This window comes from Thunnus maccoyii, chromosome 18 (genome assembly GCF_910596095.1).
Source record: "Thunnus maccoyii chromosome 18, fThuMac1.1, whole genome shotgun sequence".
NCBI classification, from domain to species: domain Eukaryota; kingdom Metazoa; phylum Chordata; class Actinopteri; order Scombriformes; family Scombridae; genus Thunnus; species Thunnus maccoyii.
This window is the reverse complement of record NC_056550.1, coordinates 1,531,826-1,550,088: the sequence shown is the minus strand read 5'-3', so window position 1 is coordinate 1,550,088 and position 18,263 is coordinate 1,531,826. Positions and strand designations below refer to the sequence as shown.

Below are 18,263 nucleotides of genomic sequence, written 5' to 3'. Positions count from 1 at the left end.
TTTGAAACATTTGACATCTTTTATCTAGTAGTTGTAGAGTGACAGACTTCTGAATCGACCATAGTTTGCAGTGAGATAAACTTTTTTCACAATTCAGTGGATGCACTGAAAAAACTTTCAGCTCTGTAGGATGTACGGGTGATTTATTTAGATTTTTTGAATTTTGCAATGTGAAATGTCTGGAAATTTAGATTTGTTGTAATAAGCCATGCCCACTTTAATCAATCATTACCAAATTTTATGCATCGACTCAATGAATTTCCGAATCCATGCAGCTGATTACAAGGTTGTAAACTTTTTGCATTTGTAGCGCTCCCTAGGGGCACAATATCTAAGGACTGCACAGCAAAGCTCAGACCAAGCTTTTGAACATGTGCACCAAATTTGGTTACAATAGCTTAAGCCAATTTGATTTATTAGCATTTATGTAAAATTGAACTTAAAGACAAAGTTTTAAAAATGTATAGTTTCAAAACAGTATAAAATATTGAAAATCTGAAAAACCACTTTTTTCTTGCTCGGTCCAGATATGCTATGTACCAAATTTCATGCAGATTGCCCAAAGCTCCTGTGCTTGGACCCTAAAAATTTCCATCTTGCACGTTTCCACACATGCCATGGCAATGCTGGAATAGATGGGGCAAGGGACAGTCCAACAAATGGCGGTAATGCAACACTTATGGATACCAACCACCATAAAACTCAACAGAAAGAAGATGGGCCAAGGCCATGAATGTATTATCATGAATGTATTATAAGAGCTGGAAATGGCGCCCATTCAGTCCTAAAGGAATTGCTCGGCTGGCGCATATGCCAAAAAAAGTTTCTAGCTTCCGCATTTTGCGGCCCACTGAATATGCGCAGTAGTGTTTCCCCCCACTGGCCCCGCCTACGAGTTCCCGCTTGGCCCACAGACTTTACGTTGTGATGACGTCACAGATTTTTAAAGTGCTTTTCTCGGTTTGAGGAAAGTTTTACAAATATAAAACCTCCATGGATCAAAAGTTCATAATAGAAAGAGTCATAATTGACGTTGTTTGCAGTTCGAGGTGTCCTGTCAACAGTTTTACAGACGTCTCTTTTATAATGGTGGTCTATGGGGAAAACGCTTTTTGGGCTGCAGGGGGATTTGTCGCTGCAATACCACAAGTGGCCACTGGGAAAAATTGGCTACAATGCTGAGCGGCGGAGCCCTATCCAGCTCTGCCAATGGGCAAGGCCAGATGTACGTGTACGCGGCAGAAGATGTCTCTCATTATTTTCAGGAACATGGCGGGTGAGTTGCTGTTTGATGCTAGTGTTCTTGTAATATATTTAATATTCAACAAGTTTGCGAGACAAATCACCTGCGAAAGCATTGGAAACTGTAAACAAGTTGTGGATTCAAACATGTCATCAGCGGAGTCTTGTGACTGGTTCACTCACGCTAGCGTCTTTTGTGAGACAGACATAACTCTTTATGTGCTTGTCCCCTGTATTATAAGAGCTTGATAGCAGACTAAAAATGTCGCCCATTCAGTCCAATAAGAATTGCTCGGCTGGGGGATTTTTTGCTGCAATACCACAAGTGGCCACTGGGAAAAATTGGCTGCAAGGCTGAGCAGCAGCGCCCTATCCAGCTCTTATTATACATCTATTTTCACAACATGGCCGTACTGGCATTTTCCCTAAGATGTTACAAGGTCTTGAGGTGGGAAATTGGTGATATAGATTTCCCTGAATATCGATCCCTGATCCCATTCACACATGACCCCATGCAGGAAATGTTCCTGAACATTTCAGTGATAGACTGCATGTGTGAAAGGGGCTTAACAGACTATCAGCTGTGACACCCACTTCTCCACCACTTCTCACTGTCTATATTTAATGATAAGCTTGGGATCACCTGCTTTAAAAATGGATGATACACTAGCGGTTTTCCATGTATCTGAAAAAACCCTTTAGAGATTGAAAGGTTAATAATATTTGTGACAGGGGAAGGCGAGGACTCCTTTAGAGACTTAAAGGATAAGGCTGACAATTTCCCATGTTTCTTTTTTTTTTTTCATTTATAATGTTTTCTTATTATTATTAGTACCTTTGCTTTTTTTTTTTTTTTTTTTAAATAATACACCATTCGCTCTGAACAGTGTTGAAATTAACAGATATTTTATTATAAATGCATGTCTATGTTTGGTTTGCAGTGGAATAAAACAAGAAAGTTGTGAAAATAACTGAATTCATGCTTATTCTACAAAGACATTCTAAAATAGCCTGGACAAAATTATTGGTACCCTTTAGAAGTTGAAAGAAATAATTGATATGTAGTGATACTTTGAGCAGACTATTGTGTTTTAGTTAGTATCACAGCTGTTTTCAATCTTATAATCACTCATGCAGCCAGTTTAAAGGGAGAAAATTACTCTCTGCTGTTTTGTGCCACTGTGTGCATCACATTGAACATGGAAAACTAGAGAGTGGTCTGAAGACATTAGAAAAAAGGTAATAGCCAAGCATGGTCAACGTTAAGGTTACAAGACCATCTTCAAAGAGCCTGATGTTCCTGTGACCACTGTTGCCAATATTATTAAGAAGTTTAAGGCCCATGGAACTGTAGCCAACATCTCTGGATGTGGTCGCAAGAGAAAAATTGGCCTGAGATTGAACAGAAGGATTGCTCGAAAGGTCGAGAAAGAACCAAAGAAAACTTCAATACAGATCAAAGCTGATCTTCAAGTTCAAGGTACAATAGTTTCAAGTTGCACCATCTGTCACTGTCTGAATGAAAATGGGCTCCATGGTAGAAGACCCAGGAAAACCCCAAAAAAGCCAGATTGGACTTTTCCAAAATGCATGTTGACAAGCCACAGTCCTTCTGGGAGAATGTGCTTTGGACAGATGAAACAAAATTAGAGCCTTTTGGTAAATCACACCAACCTTATGTTTACAGAAGAAAAAAATGAAGCCTTCAAAGAAAAGAACATCATGCCCACTGCGAAACATGGAGGAGGCTCAGTGATGTTTTGGGGTTGCTTTGCTGCCTCAGGCACTGGGTGGCTTAAATCTGTGCAGGGCTCAGTGAAATCAGAAGACTATCAAGGCATTTTGGAGTGAAACATACAGCCCAGTGTCAGAAAGCTGTGTCTTAGTCGCAGGTCATGGGTCTTCCAGCAGGATAATGACCCCAAACATACATCAAAAAGCACCCAAGAGTGGATGAGAAGAAAACGCTGGAGCATTCTGAAGTGTCCTGCTATGAGTCCTGATCCCATTGACCAGTTGGGAGACGGCAGCCATCAAACCTGAGAGAGCTATAGCAGTTTGCTCAAGAAGAGTTGGCTGAGCTACCAGTGGAGAAGTGTAGAAACCTTATTCAGAGTTACAGAAAGTGCTTGACTGCAGGTATTGCTTCCAAACGCTGTGCTACAAAATATTAAGTAAGGGTACCAATATTTTTGCCATGCCATTTTCATTTGTTTTATTGTATTGTATTGTATATTTGTTAAGTCGTAAATCAAAAGCAAAGTTTCAGTTATATTCAATATGAAATAAAGAATAATGGATACCATATACTTCTATCAGTTTAATACAGAGAAAATTTAGTAGTGTTGTGTTTTTTTTTTTTTTTTTAAAGGTGGAAGGGTACCAATATTTTTGGTCACATCTGTATCTTATTCCTCCGTAGATGTCAGTTGTTGTCCAAAAACTATTAAAAACATGTCAGTGAGCCACATTGCTGCACTGGGTGACATGTCCCTTCACCACAAAGAGTGAGCATGGAAGTTTTACGGCTCCAAAGAGTAAAAACAGCTATCGCCTTTGCAGTCTCAGCAGAGCAGTTCCTTGTATGGCAGACACCATTGAGCATGCTTGTGGTTCTATTTAGAGCTTCACTAGCTTGTTGTGCTACATATCACAACCTCTTGACTTTGTATTAACTTCTTCACAATGTACAATTTAGTGCAAAGTGAAGAGGTTGTGATATGTGGCATAACAAGACAGCAACTAAGCATTACAGAGTCCATACCAAAGCAATCTTTGGGCTTGGAGGTGACAAAGTTTCTATTAAAGGCTTCTGCAAGTTCTGCTGGATCTTGTGCTGTACCTCCATTCAATTTTAATTCCAACTGCTTTGATGATCCACTGTGAGTAATCCCAATTAACTTCTTAATATACTCCCAAATTTGTTTTGGTGTTTGCACCTTCAAAAACATCCTTTTAACTCTCTAGAATCAACATTTTTGTAAAATCATTGTTCACACTCACATTCATCTTATTACAGAAATAATGTAAACATCTTATGAACAATATTTTCCTGAAGCATATGACACTTTATCTTGAGTGATGACAGAAGAAGGCATGAAAAAAATGTGCTTTTTTCAAAGGATCATAGTTCATTCAGCATTGTCCAATGAGAATGACACTCTCCATGGCATTAACTACATATTGGGTTCTGAAGTGCTCACTGCATAGTCTACTGTAGGCTATCTCTTTTTAAAAGAAATAAAGGTATGATTTATTGTCAACAAGTCACTTTGCATTATTTCTGTCAATTGACAAATATACAAAAATACATTTCTTGTCTTACTTAAACAGCTGCTTTCGAAGTGTACCAGTGTATATCCGCAATATTGGGCTAAAAGGGGTGTAAAAACGGAGAATCTGCCGTTAAATATCATCGTTTTTACAGTCTTTGGTCAGAAGCTGCGAGTTTAAAGTCAATTTCAGCATCATCCAATAAACTACGTTTCCCATCATCCTTTGTCGTCCGGCTAGAGGGGGATGGAAATGGCGGCGATTGATGGAATGGGGCTGTTGTTGCGCTTTTAAAACGGCAAAAAACAGTTTCTGCTGTATTTTAACAGGCGATTTCATGTCTTAAAAAGAGATACCAGTAAATCAAGACGGAGGCTTCGGTCTGAGACTGCACATTACTGGACTGAAGGTAACTCATTAGCACACAGCTCCTCCTGCTGCATTTAGCCAGCGAGCTACAGTGAGCTAAATTAGCTCGCTAGCTAGCAGAATACCTGCTGCCGACACATCCTTACAGAGTGAATGTCTCTTAAAAGTCCTGTGTACTTTATGAGCAATGACAAAACAGGATTACAAGCAATGTAATCAACAAATATGTTCAGATGGGCTGCCAGTGGCGTTAGTCTTAAAGCTAAGTTATACAATGAAGGCTAACAGTGGCTAAGAGTGAGTGCAGTGTTTAACATGTTAACATAACGCTTAATGTTGTTTTTTTCTTTTCCATCAACAAGAGTTAGAAATCATACAGGCAAATAATGACTTTATACAGAAAACAGGAAAAAAAACGTGAAGTTCAACAAAAGAAAATGCAAGACGAGCAAAATAACAACAGAGAAAAACAAAGGGTTGTAGATACCTAACGATACATAACGTTACACTAATACTCAATAACGCAGTTAATGTATTCGACCAGACTGGACTCTCTGCAAGCAGTAATGAGCAGCTAGGAGAAAGCATGTCTTGCTCGTGTCAGTTGACATTCGCTACTAAGCTAGTTAAAGACTGACCTGCTGCAGTCTGCTCCTGCTCACTGATGGACTGGGAGGTTGACAGATACTTGTCTGTGTCATGCTGCTGGGCTCATTGACAGACTGATCTATCCCTCACCCCACACACTCTGTCAGCTATGAATCAGCAAAGCCAGAGAACCTTGATGAGAATGCAACAGTGATAACTCAAACTTTTGCCCTTGAGTAATTGTTAATGCTCAGTCATACAGTCTCCACCCTTTTCTCTTCATCCAGAAATGGGCTCTGACTCACACATTCTCTGGTTCTGGTAGTTATTGAATTTGTATTGTTTGTCCTCTTTCTTGTAAATGACTCTCAGTTTACTTGGTAAAGCTAATACTAAGTGCATTTCTGGACCATAGCCTTGCTGATACTGGATTTTTGATTGGTTTTTGTTAGTAAACTATGACCAAGATTTGTCCTGAGTGGGACATTTTACTATGTTCACTTAATATCTAAATGAGCTCACTCAGGCTTCCCCCAACTCAGGATCAGTCCACTCAGAGTCAGCATTTCAGTCCATCCAGGTTATGTATTTAGCTCATTTAAAGACAAGAATCTGTAAAAGTTGACAGCCTGTCCTGCTGTTACCCTGTGTTACTCTTTGTATGACGTGGCTAAAAAAAAAAAAAGGGAATGATTCGACTGACAAAATGCGAGTCAGCTCTGATGCATCAACTCACTAACTTAAGGGGGCAGCCTCACACCTCACACATATCTTTTGCATTTCTCTGCCGACATTTCTTTTTACCCATCGGCTGATCAATACAGTGATATCAAAATGTCATGTCTGTTGATAACATCGGTCATGCTGTTGTATCCGTTTAGACTCTTAAGATGTACAAACACAACTTCAGTCGTTATCTAAAAAAGCACTTGAAGTCTTCAGTCAAGCTCTATTCTGCCCTTTATTTCCTCCTTCAGACTAACAGGGAGTAGGATGAAGAGGAAGGATGCTAGAGTGAAGTTTGGGGGGGGGGGGGAAATCACTCTGACAGACAGACAGACAGGGGTCTGGCATGGACATCAATAAGATGCTGTGTTGAATGTGGGAAACTTATCTGATAATGTAGTCAGGTGCTCTATGACAAAGAGCAGTACATCTTTCAAATTAACCAACTTCTATCCCCACAAAATGATTCTCACACTCTTAAAATTTCCACAAATGATGCCACCGGCCTCTTTTGCCTCAGTGGTCTCAACATTTTCAGATATATTTTTATTATAAGATAAAGATGGCATGTCTCCTGTCCTTTTCCACTAGGTTGATTGCTGGATTCCATTCTTTCGGTGTGGCCTCGCCCTTTACTTCCAACCTCCAGGTTCCACTGTCTGACCTCTGCATGACCAGTCCTCCTGGCCCATGGACTTGACTCCAGCATCAGGCTTCAAAAGGAGACCTGCTGCCTCCTCTTCCCCTGCTGGAGTGAGAGAGATTGCCAGGAGCCCTCCTTCCCGCTCACCTTCCTTGTCTCCGTCATCTCCTTCATCTGATCCATCTTCACCGTTGTCTACATCCTCCTCCGTCTGCGCCAACTCGTCAGTTTATCAGAACCATGTAAAAGGTCAGACTCGGGGGACGGAGGTGGCCAGGGTGTCCTCCACTTCTGCCTCTCCAGCAACGTCATCTCTCTCTACACCTATACCCAACACCACCTCAGATTCCTTCCCTCACACCTCAGTGCATCAAGGTGTTGATTGTGAAGAAGAGGGCAGGAAGAAGGAAATGTATGATCCCTTCCATCCAACTGAGGGAGACAAGGAGGGAAGGGTGGAGGGAGAGGAGGGGGAGGGGGAGGAGGGAGAGGGGGAAAAATATGACCCCTTTGACCCCACTGGTTCCCCAGCATCAGACACCGATGACGGGAGCGGCAAAATGAGGGGAGAGACAAAAAACGCTGAGAGAGAAAATGATGATGAGAAAGAGGAAGAGCCTCCGGATTCCACTGATACCTTCACTGATCTGCCAAGCCCCTCTCTGGCCACCAAACTCCCTCTGAGGAGGAGAGTGGACTGTAGCATCACCAAAGCTGGAGAGCAGAGGGAGAGCGCAGACTCTGACCACTCTGAGATAGAGGAGGGGGAGATAGTCGGGGCTGCTGACAGAGATGGAAGCAACAAGAGAGCAGCTGGTGGAAATCTCCCCTTGAATTCAACCAACGTCTCCTTCTTTGGTTCAAAGCCAGAGCGCATCCTCCGAGTGCTGGACGGGGACGGCTTCGTGTCCGTGTGTGCAGAGGGCAACTGGGATGTGGATAGGGAGCCTGAGGATGAGCCTATGGTAGGAGTAGAGGATCTGAGAACGAAGCTGGTCAGCAGGCGGAAGGAAAGATATCTCTCCTTTCCCGCTTCTTCGCCCCTCTCTCCTCAACCACCACCACCCCCTCCCTCCCATCCCGAAGCTTCTCCACCCTCCTCCCCTCTCGCGCCTCCTGTCGAGCAAGCGAGCAAGAACCGTAAGTCCACCAAGAGTTCCAAGGAGCAGGACAGACAGAAAAGCAAGGACAGGAAGGCCGGGGAGAAGGAGGAGAGAAGAAAAAAGAGAAGGAAGGACAAAGAGGGAGGTCGAGAGAGGAGCAAAGAAAGGGAGCAAGGGCACAAGAGCGGTAAGGAGATGAAAAGTCGGAGGAGCAGCAGGAGCAGTAGCCGGAAGAGGAAGAAAAGACGGCACAGCAGCCCAGAGGCCTCAGGATCCCACAACTCTTCAGGGAGAGGGGGCCACACCAGGCGCTCCTTTTCAAGCCTATCCGAAGAACGACACAGAGAGAGGGAAAGAGATAAAGACAGAGCGAGGGACAGAACTGGAGAGAGGGACAACGACAGAGAGAGGGATAGAGACAGAGGAAGAGAGCGAGACAGGGATAGAGAGAGAGACCAAAACCGCACCAGTAGCCGCAGAAGAGACGAAAGAGACTCTAGAGATTCTAGCTCTAGAAGGGAGGAGAGGGAAAGGAAGGGAAGACAACATTCAAGCAGCAGAGAGCGGGACATTTCAAAGGGGTCCAAAAGAAGCAGGGAAAAGAGGGAAGGCGAAAGAGACAGGCAGCGCGAGAGGGAACGGCGCCGGGACGGTCGTCCTGTGGTCCCGCCATCTATTCAAGACCTCAATGGTTCTGACCTCTTTGCCATCAAGCGAACCATCACCGTCACCACGACAACCACCACCACCACCGTACCCGGCTCTCCAAGACTGGCCCCGGCCTCTCCTTGTCGGCCCACACAGGACTCAGACAAGCCCCACAAGAGGAAGAAGAAGAGAAAATGGCGCTCGGCTGGAGAGGAGGAGGATCAGGCAAGTTGTCACAGCCGATCCCAGTCACTGTCACCACCGAGATATCACAGCTATGAGTCAGACCGCTATTCAGACAAACTGGAGATAGATGTGTTGTCCTTGGATGGCGAAGCTTTGGACTCTGACTACCCATCTTTGGAGGATACACCTCCTGCTGCCCTGCCTCCAGAACCACCTGCCCCCAGCCCCAAAACTAAAACAGCCCCCAAGACTGGACGACATCACCCGAAAAAGAAATCTCGCACATTAAAGAAAATAGGCCAATCGGAATCCTCTTCCTCCTCTTCAAATAGAACCAAAAGCAAATGCCTTTCCTCGTTGTCGGTCACTTCAGGCCCCGCCCCTGTCTTATCAGGTCTCCCCTCAGTGAAGCGAGCCAGGAAGATGGGAAAGGACAAAGAGAGACAAAGTAGTAGAAAGGATTTGGGTCGCTCTGGAAAATCCAAGAAAGAGAGCAGCGGCAGTCGGAAAGGCAAGCTTCAATCCAAAGTGTCTGTGCTGGTGCGTGACGGTGTGAGCAGCACCACGGGGGCTTCGGTCGGCTCTGGAAAGCTGGGCATGGATCTCCTGGGGCCAGGAGGTACAGGAGGGGGTGGCGGGGGCTCTGTGGTGGGTGGCTCAATCGCAGTAGTCTTCTGCCGAGACAATGAGAGCAGGTCTCCATTCCTCAAACCTTGCTCAGAACCGCTGTCACTGGGCAGCCGCGGTAAAGATCTGGCCGGTATGGGCAAGCGGAGCAGCCTGGCCGCACCTCCATCCTCCTTAACCAGTCCTACGGGACTGAAATCGAAGAAGACTAAGCCCAGCTCTATCACATCCACCTCCTCTTCTGCCTCCTCCCCATCATCATCTCTGGCAACGAAGCGCCGCCGTCGCCTGGCCAAGAAGACCAGGGAGAAAGGCGGAGCGACAGGCTTGACCGCCGGAGACAGCAGCCAAACAAAAGCCACATCCGATGGCTGGGCTGGAGCCTCCTTAGACATTCAGTCAGCTGTTGGCGATGGGACCAAGTCAATCAGTCCACACTCTGGCCAAGCTGGCCCCGCTCCCTGTTCTTCCTCCTCTTCTTCCTCTTCCTCATCCTCCTTCACCAGTGTTCTCCCACCCTCCTCCTCGCCACCCCACTCACCTCCACCCTCTATGGCTCCTCTGCGGGACACCAGGGAGTCCTCACCAGACTCTCAGACGGTGGACAGCAGCTGTAAGACTCCAGAGCCTTCTTTCCTAGCTGAGGACTGTCCAACTCAGACCAGCCCCACGCTCCCACCGTCCAGCCCATCCAGCCTGTCTACCTCCCAGGGAGCTGGCCTCAGCAATGCCTTGTCTACATCCACCGCCAAGCCCCCTCCTCCAGATGACGCACCCAAATCTCTGGCCTCACCTCCTTGCTCGTCCTCTTCGGCAGGGTGCGGTCTCACTTCCCTTTCTCTGCCTCTGTCTTCGTCAGACCCATCCTCCTCCTCGGTGTCCTCCTCGTCCGCTAGTAAGCCTCCTCCTCCTCCTCCCCCACCTCCGGCAGCTCCTGCCCTCCCTTGGAGTCTGCAGACCGGGGTGGACTGCACAACTGGAGGAGTCTTAGCATGTGAGTTCCCTCCATAGATGTCAAGTCTGCCATGTTTTTAGGAGAAAGAGCCACACAAAGGAGTTCACTACAAAGTGAAAAACCTTATTTCACAGAATAACACTAGTTTCTTTATTATAAAGGTCAGCTTTTAGAAACTTCAAACATAAGATTTTTACTTTGCTTGTGACAGGAAATCCATCAGAGTCAACATTTAGTTCACTTTCATCTTTGTAAAAGTTATTTTATTGTTCTGTGGGAACACGCTGCAGACATTTCAGACTGCTATGCACTTTGAACTGTATCCCCACACGACTGTTGCTGCATCTTGTCTTCTATCAAATGAGACATTTTGAGTTAGTAAATTATATGTATAGTCTTATTATTATTATCATCATTATTATACTATCAATTGATTCTAGTCCTGGTTTATAGTGTTCATTGCAAAGTAGTAGAAGGAAACGTCATGTTCACTTTGTTTAGGCCACACCCCCCTATCAAGACATTTCAAACTGAAATAAAGTGTGGGCAGTGTGGAGAGTTGTATAGCAGCAGACAGTGGAAATCCAGCTATTACATACATATCATCTCTGGCGGTCACCTATAATTCATAGAACTATAGTTCCATATATAACTCTGGTTTGGAGTTGTAATCTTAACAACACTCTGCCATTGTTTCAGCTTAAAAGGGAAGTCGGTCTACAACAAACTGCACTACAGTTCAGACCTGCATCAGTAGATCTCAGCATGTTCAGTCTGTCCATCTGCATTCAAAGGCAGTGTTCTCAACTGACAACTGAAGGAGGAAATGTCGCCAACAGTGCTTGTTGTCAACTTATGTTAAAATAGACTTCTGGAATATGTTGAATATTCTGTGTATTTGAATACATGTCATGTATGTTATGTTCATCAGTTCATGTATAAACCTATAGATGCATGTTCTTTCCCTGAAATAACGATGTCTAACGTTCTTCCTCTCAGTGACTGCTTTGCTCTTCAAAATGGAAGAGGCAAATATTGCCAGCAGAGCCAAAGCACAAGAGTTCATCCAAGCAACCAGTCAGGTCAGGAAGTGAGACTGAGTGACTGCTCCTCTGTCTCTGACTGTCATTCTCCTCAGTGGTTTTTTTAATATGTTATTAAGGGCGTTGTAAACACAGTCCATACTGTTAAAGCACTTACACTGTTCACTGTTGCCTGGGGTTTGTTCCCACAATATACACACTCATATTCACACCTATTGGCAATATAGTTTCCACTTAAACCTTCCCATTGTTAAAAAACACCAGCTGTACTTACATGCTCCGGACATAATGCTGCCTGAATGTAGGTACCTGATTTATTCTGTTAAGTAAATGCTTTGTTCAGCTGTGAATACTATCTTGAAAACCTATTTTCCATCTGGATTTTGTATTATTTTTTTCAATCTAATTTTCACCAGTTTTTTTAAAATTCAAAATAAATACACAGATTTCTAGATATTATGAGCCTTGCCCCTAGAGTCACAGTTCAAAGTTAAAAACTTCAAAATAAATGAAAGGAACCTATGACCAAAAAAAATCAAATTACGTATCCTGCTAGATTTTGCGTACCATTGCACGACTATTAAATTCACACCTGCTATCACCAGGGCTTGGCTCACATCAGAATGTGATTCTGGCAGGAATGTGAGTAAGGTAATATCCATGGAAACACCATGTTGATGCTCATAGTAGTCAGTCAGATATATGGAGTACCTCAATTTCAGTCTGGTTATGGAAGATTATTTATGCCTATAAACACTTGTTGTCACACACACTATATATATAATGCCTAATGAAGCATTTAGGATATCCTGCTCATAGGGCACTCTGCTTTTTCCTCTGTGCTGTAGATGTCTGTTGTTGTCCAAAACGTATTAAAAACAGGACAACGAGCGACTGTGCATGTGCAGTAGCGTGGTTCTGTTTACAGCTTCGGTAGCTTGTTGTGGTACATATCACAACCTCTTGACTTTGTACTACATTGTGCATTGTAAAGAACTTTATTACAGCACAGAGGATTAAGATATGTAAGGCTTTTGATACACACACAATACTTGTAAGTAGATCAGTTTGTCTCAGCTGCTTTGATCAGGTTTAGCTCCAATCATGAGATTTGTTGACAATAAGAGTATCCACACGTTCATTTTCACACTAATCTTTTCACTTTGTTGTATGTCTCTCATGCAGATCCTCTCTCAGGCTAATCAGAGCCAGTCCCAGCAGCATGCTCCTCCTTCCTCAGCATCCTCCTCCTCCTCACAGATCCCTCCCCCTCCGTCTCTCCCTCCGCCTCCCGGACTGAGCCCAGCCCAGTTTATCCTACACAGCTCCCTCCCGTTAGTTGGTTGCACCAAAACTCCACCCTCTCACCTGCACCCCTCCATAGGTGGTGGATGCGCACAGACCCCGCCCCCCATCATGCCTGTGGGGCTGTCGGGAGTGACGGGGAGCTCTGGGGACACTGGATGGGATAATGAGAGCAAAGACCCTGATAAGGTAAAGTTGAAGGCAGTGTTGACAGAAGCGATACATTATGTCATTTTTTTCACAAAGCGTTAAGAGACTGAATAACTTCCACATCCACATAGAATTCCTTCATCTGTTGGATGGGGCGACTTCCAACCATGATTATTCCAAACATCTCTGCTTTCACTGTCAGTGTAAATGTGTTAACATTTCCACGCTGACACTGCAGTAATGGTGACGGCGAGAGCCTCCAGATCCCTCTATTAACCTAGGGTGCTTTTCATTATGTTAACGTGTCTCCTTGCTTCCTCTTCCTCACATCTCAGCTCCTCCCAGCGAGGATGTGAGAGACGTGTGAGTAAGAGATGAAGGACTTCATCAACGGGATGTCCTCGCTCACTCAGCGTCATTTTGAGGAGACAGCAACCACTCATGATACACAGCACTTTAAATGTCAAATATAAGAAATTATGAAGTAACAGTTTAAAGTTTCAACTTCAAATTCATGTATAATTAATGAAGACTTTACACTGTTACTTAATCATTTCTACATATTGATAACTGCTCCAGTGTTTTATCATTTGATTATAGATCTATAGCAGCGTCTGGCTGTCACACAATAACACAAATAGACAATTTAAAGCTGTTAATTACTGAAAGAACAGATCTGATGAAAAGGAGCAATAAAAAGAGCTGTAGCCTGCAGAATATGTTTAATAAATAAAATATAGCTTATTTAGTTAGTGAAAGTCTGACGTCCTTTTCAAGCTCAGGATGATTTTATAGGAAACACAGCTGTGCAGCGACATATTCTCCTGAAGGAGCTGAGACGTAGTTGAAACAGAAAAGAAGAAGAGGAAAAGAAGCCTTTTGGCTTATGAAGAAAATAATAAAGTTAACAAGAGTTTTGTGTTTCATGAATAAATATGAAAAGCGGCTGTTGGTGCCGTCCTTCTTGTTCCACAGGTAGTTTTTCTGCTATATTACAACAACAGCCCGACTGTCTACTGCCCCGTCAGATCAGCTGACCAATCAATAAACACGTTGGATGGAAGGAGTGTTGCTGTCCAGTAAAAAACTTGTGTGTAGGATACACCTGTGGTTCCTCGCTCTAAGCTCCTCCAGGGGCCTCCTCTCTCCTCACTACTCCACCTTTTAAGGTGTTGGAAGATCCTCCATGATGGCAGAAGGGGAAGGATATCCGGGTCACAGGAGGAGAGAGGAAGAGAGGAAGCAGAAATTAGCTTAATGAAAAGCACTCCTAGTGTCAGTACCCGATCTGTACCTGCTGCTCGATCCCTTCTGCACATGCACGGGCATTTGCAGGTGGGTCCGCCATCTTTGACAGCTAGGTAAAGCAACACTACTTGGACAAAATTGATACTCCATGTTTAATACATTTTTTTAATTTAATAGAACATGCCAGCTTTTTTCCCAAAACTTTATTTATTTACAACAAATAGGTATAACAGTTGTCATACAGTCATACAAAAACAATAAAAAGGACAGGACCTGCTGGCTACCTGGTGAGTGGGTCCGCCATCTTGGACAGCTTATTTTATAATTGCATACCAGTAGGAAGGGGAGTCCTCTAATTTGATCAAAAACAAATTTGGGAATGAAGTTCCACATGGAGGAGTCATTTTTGAAAACATGCTTAAACCAGTTAATCTTAAATATACATTATTCAAGGTAGAGAAGTCCAAAAAGTCAAGACCACCATTTTTGTAGTCTCAGGTACCAGACAATCCTCTGAGAACTGTGCTTACCGAAGTCTGTGGATTTCTAAATGCATGGTAGCTGCTTGAATGGCCACTAACAACCCTACGCCCCTTACATTTTGTCAAGGACATGCTTTACCGGAAATGATGCCCCCCCCCCCCCATATTGTCCTCTGTAGTGAACTGCATGTCACTGCCCCAATATGAAAGGCCTCCCTAAAGACTTTGGATTGGTTCTGCAATAACTCTCTAATTGTTTCCACCCAGTTGTTACTATGAAACCTGGGAGATTGCCCTCTAATCATTCCCAGGTGACTTATTATTTTTTAGATGATTTATGTCATCTGTAACTTCTTTTCCTCCTGGTTAACTGAATTTACATTGTCCAAATAATTAGAAATTGCTGAAATAGCATCCCCATTGAACTTAGTTTTGTATAAAGTAGAATAATATTTATAACAAAACTTGGAGGTATTCTTCCTATTATCAGTAACATTTCCCTCAATATTGAACTGCAGGACAGAATTGTACTTGGCTTGTGATTTTTTCTAGTAGAAACAAACAGAGAGAGGCGGATAAGACAAAGTAGAGCGAATTTAAATTTTTCCATGGCTTGTCCAAGTGGTGTTGCCGTACCTAGCTGTCTAAGATGGTGGACCCACTTGTGCATGTGCAGAATGGATCGGGCAGCTTGTACAGAGAGAAAGGTTAAGCTGTAGTGTTGCAGACTTACCCTACCCCTACATGACACCCCCCTCCACATGGCCCCTCTGACCCCTAACCCCAACCATCCCCCTCCTCATGCCTATACCTAACCAAGCGGGTGCATCATGTAGTAAAGTGGGTGTGTCATGTAGGTACTGCATGTTGGTGCTGCAGCTGCAGCTGGATATAAATGGGTACCCCTGTCTTGAGTCAAAATGACATACCTGTCAACCCAACTATAAAGAATGCCAGCGAAAACGACCAAACCTCTCTCATGTCAAGTGACCGTTATCAATTTAAAATAGTTTTGAAGAACTATAGTGGTACTTTATGTATTCATACTTCATACATAATCATACTTTTATTTCTGTCTTGATTTACTATTTTTTATCTTGTATACTGTAAATTCACAACTGCAAGAATCAAAATAATATCTGAATAATGATATAATGTCTGGCATGTTAAATCGATCATACTGATTGTAAGAACCAGTAAATGAACAGTATTTGTGTCAGAAGAGAAACTCAGAGCAGCACAGAGGATAACAGGACTCTGTGTTTGTATGATGGAATTAGTGTTGTGGAAATGTGCAGAGACAACAGGTAAACATGGAGGAAGTGTTGAGTTTGCATTAACTAGGGAGCAGGGTTATAAATGAAGGCCTGGCTGTTTCTGCAATGTAGGTAAATACATGAACAGAATGTATTTTTAGTGTTTTACTTTGTTATCCTGTGTAGCTCTTTCACTGTGTTTGTAAAAGCACTGTACAGGTACAAGTTTGTATTATTATTATTATTATTATTGTATTGTTAATTTAACATGTCTCTTCCCTGAATTGCCCAGTACCTGAAAAAGCTGCACACCCAGGAGCGAGCAGTGGAGGAAGTGAAGCTCGCCATCAAACCTTACTATCAGCGCAAAGACATCAACAAGGACGAATACAAAGACATCCTCAGGAAAGCTGTGCATAAGGTTAGCCTCAGCACACATATCCAGTAGGCCTGTGCAATATGACCGTCCTTTCATATCATGCTCTATTCTTTATTCTCGTTGTGTCGCAATTATCTTTCATCATTTGGAGTCTGTCCATCTTTTGCGTGGATTACATTAATAAATTACTCTTCTGGCTTTTTACTCACAAAGCCTTAATTGCACTCAGAGTAATGTAACGAGTGTTGTCATCAACTCAAAAGGCAGTAAAGACTATGTTTATTTGTGTTATTTACCTAATTTATGTGCACTTGTTTCATTTGAGCTCAGTGTGAGAGTTTCTACTGTCATGCTACTCTCCTCTGCTCTCTGTGCTTTGCTGCGGGTGGGGCTGAGCTCGCCACGTGTGTGCTGTACACACAGCGCAGAGGAGAGACAGTGAACCAGCTGAAATACTGGAGTTGACGACAACAACACTTATATCATGATATGTATCATTATCAGGATATAAAATGACCTATATTGGGATATGAGATTTTGGTCATATTGCACAGCCCTAATATCCAGTGACACACATAGCATAACACTGATTATTTAAATCAGTGTGTGTCCCTCACTGCACATCTTACTTAATGTAGTTGACAATAGGGCTCGGTATTATTATTATTATTATGAAAAACTACCACAAACACACTCTACGTTTAGTGAGTAATACTTTAAAACACAAATGAAAGAGTACGGTCTTGACCTGCTCTATGTGAAAAGTGCCTTGAGATGACTTCTGTTGTGATATGGCGCTATATAAATAAAGATTGATTGATTGATTGAAATGAATCTGGCTGATATACATTTGTAATAAATAGATACACTGTATAATATAATGAATACATGAAACCACATGAACAAAATATAAACTAATGTCCTTGAATTGAACCAGGATATTTAATCACACTGTCTTTGTCTCAGATCTGCCACAGCCGTACCGGGGAAATCAACCCGGTCAAAGTCAGCAACCTTGTAAAGCTGTACGTCCAGCGCTACAAATACTTCCGGAAACATGGACGCAAAATGGACGAGGAAGAGAGGGATGACAGGGAGCCGGGAGCGCTGCATTCCTCTGCCTGATGGGAGGGCTTTTTAAAAAAATGTTCCCTTACACGGCCATCTGTTCATGATCTGGAACATTCACTGATTGTTTTTGTTTAATGTTTTTATTATTTTCATAGCCCACCATGTCTATGCTTTATGTGATCTTATAGAAGTCTCTCACCTTACCTCTGCAATCTCAATGTAAATATGTCTCACATAGAAAATGTGTCATGTATACAAGGTTCAGGAGGTGGATGCCATCATCATCACCTGTGTGATCTAATACAGTCCAATACAACAACCCTGCAATAAATATTACCTTTGTAAAGCTTCTAATTTATAGTTTTTGTTGACTGTGCCCATTAGAGGCTTCACAATGGTGGTACAAATTGCTGTGCTATTTTTTTCAATAGCATTGGATTAGGTGTTCATGCTATTTTGTCTACCCCATGTATATCAAATCCAAGCTGAGGGGAGATGTGATACCCGGTTGTACACACCAAAATATGTTGTACAAACTGTAAGGACACTACATCACATCACATATCCCCTCTCTCCCTGTGTCTCTGTTTTTTTTGTTTTTTTTGTTTGTTTGTTTGTTTGTTTGTTTGTTTTTTGTTTGTTTTTTTGCAGACAGTATGCAAGCTGAAGCTGTCAGTGCGTTGGACAGCTGATTGATGATGGTTTAAATACATTTGACACTTGGCTTCTAAGGTCTTGGAATCTGCTGTCTGTGTTTTGTGTGCATGTGTTAGTGAGGTTGAGAAAGTTGCTAAATCTCTTTATAAAATGACTTAACCAACAAAATATAAATGTTGCTTGGAAACCAGTACACAATAGAATGAGCCTATTTATTCGGTCTATTTTCTCTATTTGCATTACATGTCCTCCAGTACTACTAGGTTAATAACCAACATAGATGTTTTGGCTGTCACTGACACTGTGTGGCAT

The 18,263-nt window shown here is 42.9% G+C and overlaps 1 protein-coding gene across 1 annotated transcript; it reads left to right on the top strand.

The window, feature by feature from the left end:
* The first annotated feature begins 4,727 nt into the window (after positions 1-4,727).
* scaf1 (SR-related CTD-associated factor 1) lies at positions 4,728-18,035 on the top strand. The gene is made up of 6 exons (XM_042392888.1): positions 4,728-4,924; positions 6,790-10,399; positions 11,360-11,442; positions 12,589-12,897; positions 16,137-16,265; positions 17,190-18,035. The coding sequence occupies exons 2-6, from the start codon at positions 6,889-6,891 to the stop codon at positions 17,346-17,348; spliced, it is 4,191 nt and encodes a 1,396-aa protein (XP_042248822.1). The 5' UTR covers positions 4,728-4,924; positions 6,790-6,888; the 3' UTR covers positions 17,349-18,035.
* Positions 18,036-18,263: the final 228 nt, after the last annotated feature.

Coding starts and splice junctions, on each gene's coding strand:
- scaf1 (XM_042392888.1), top strand. CDS start 6,889: ATGGACTTGACTCCAGCATCAGGCTTCAAAAGGAGACCTGCTGCCTCC. Junction 12,898..16,136: donor AGAGCAAAGACCCTGATAAG/GTAAAGTTGAAG, acceptor TGAATTGCCCAG/TACCTGAAAAAGCTGCACAC. Junction 16,266..17,189: donor TCAGGAAAGCTGTGCATAAG/GTTAGCCTCAGC, acceptor TCTTTGTCTCAG/ATCTGCCACAGCCGTACCGG.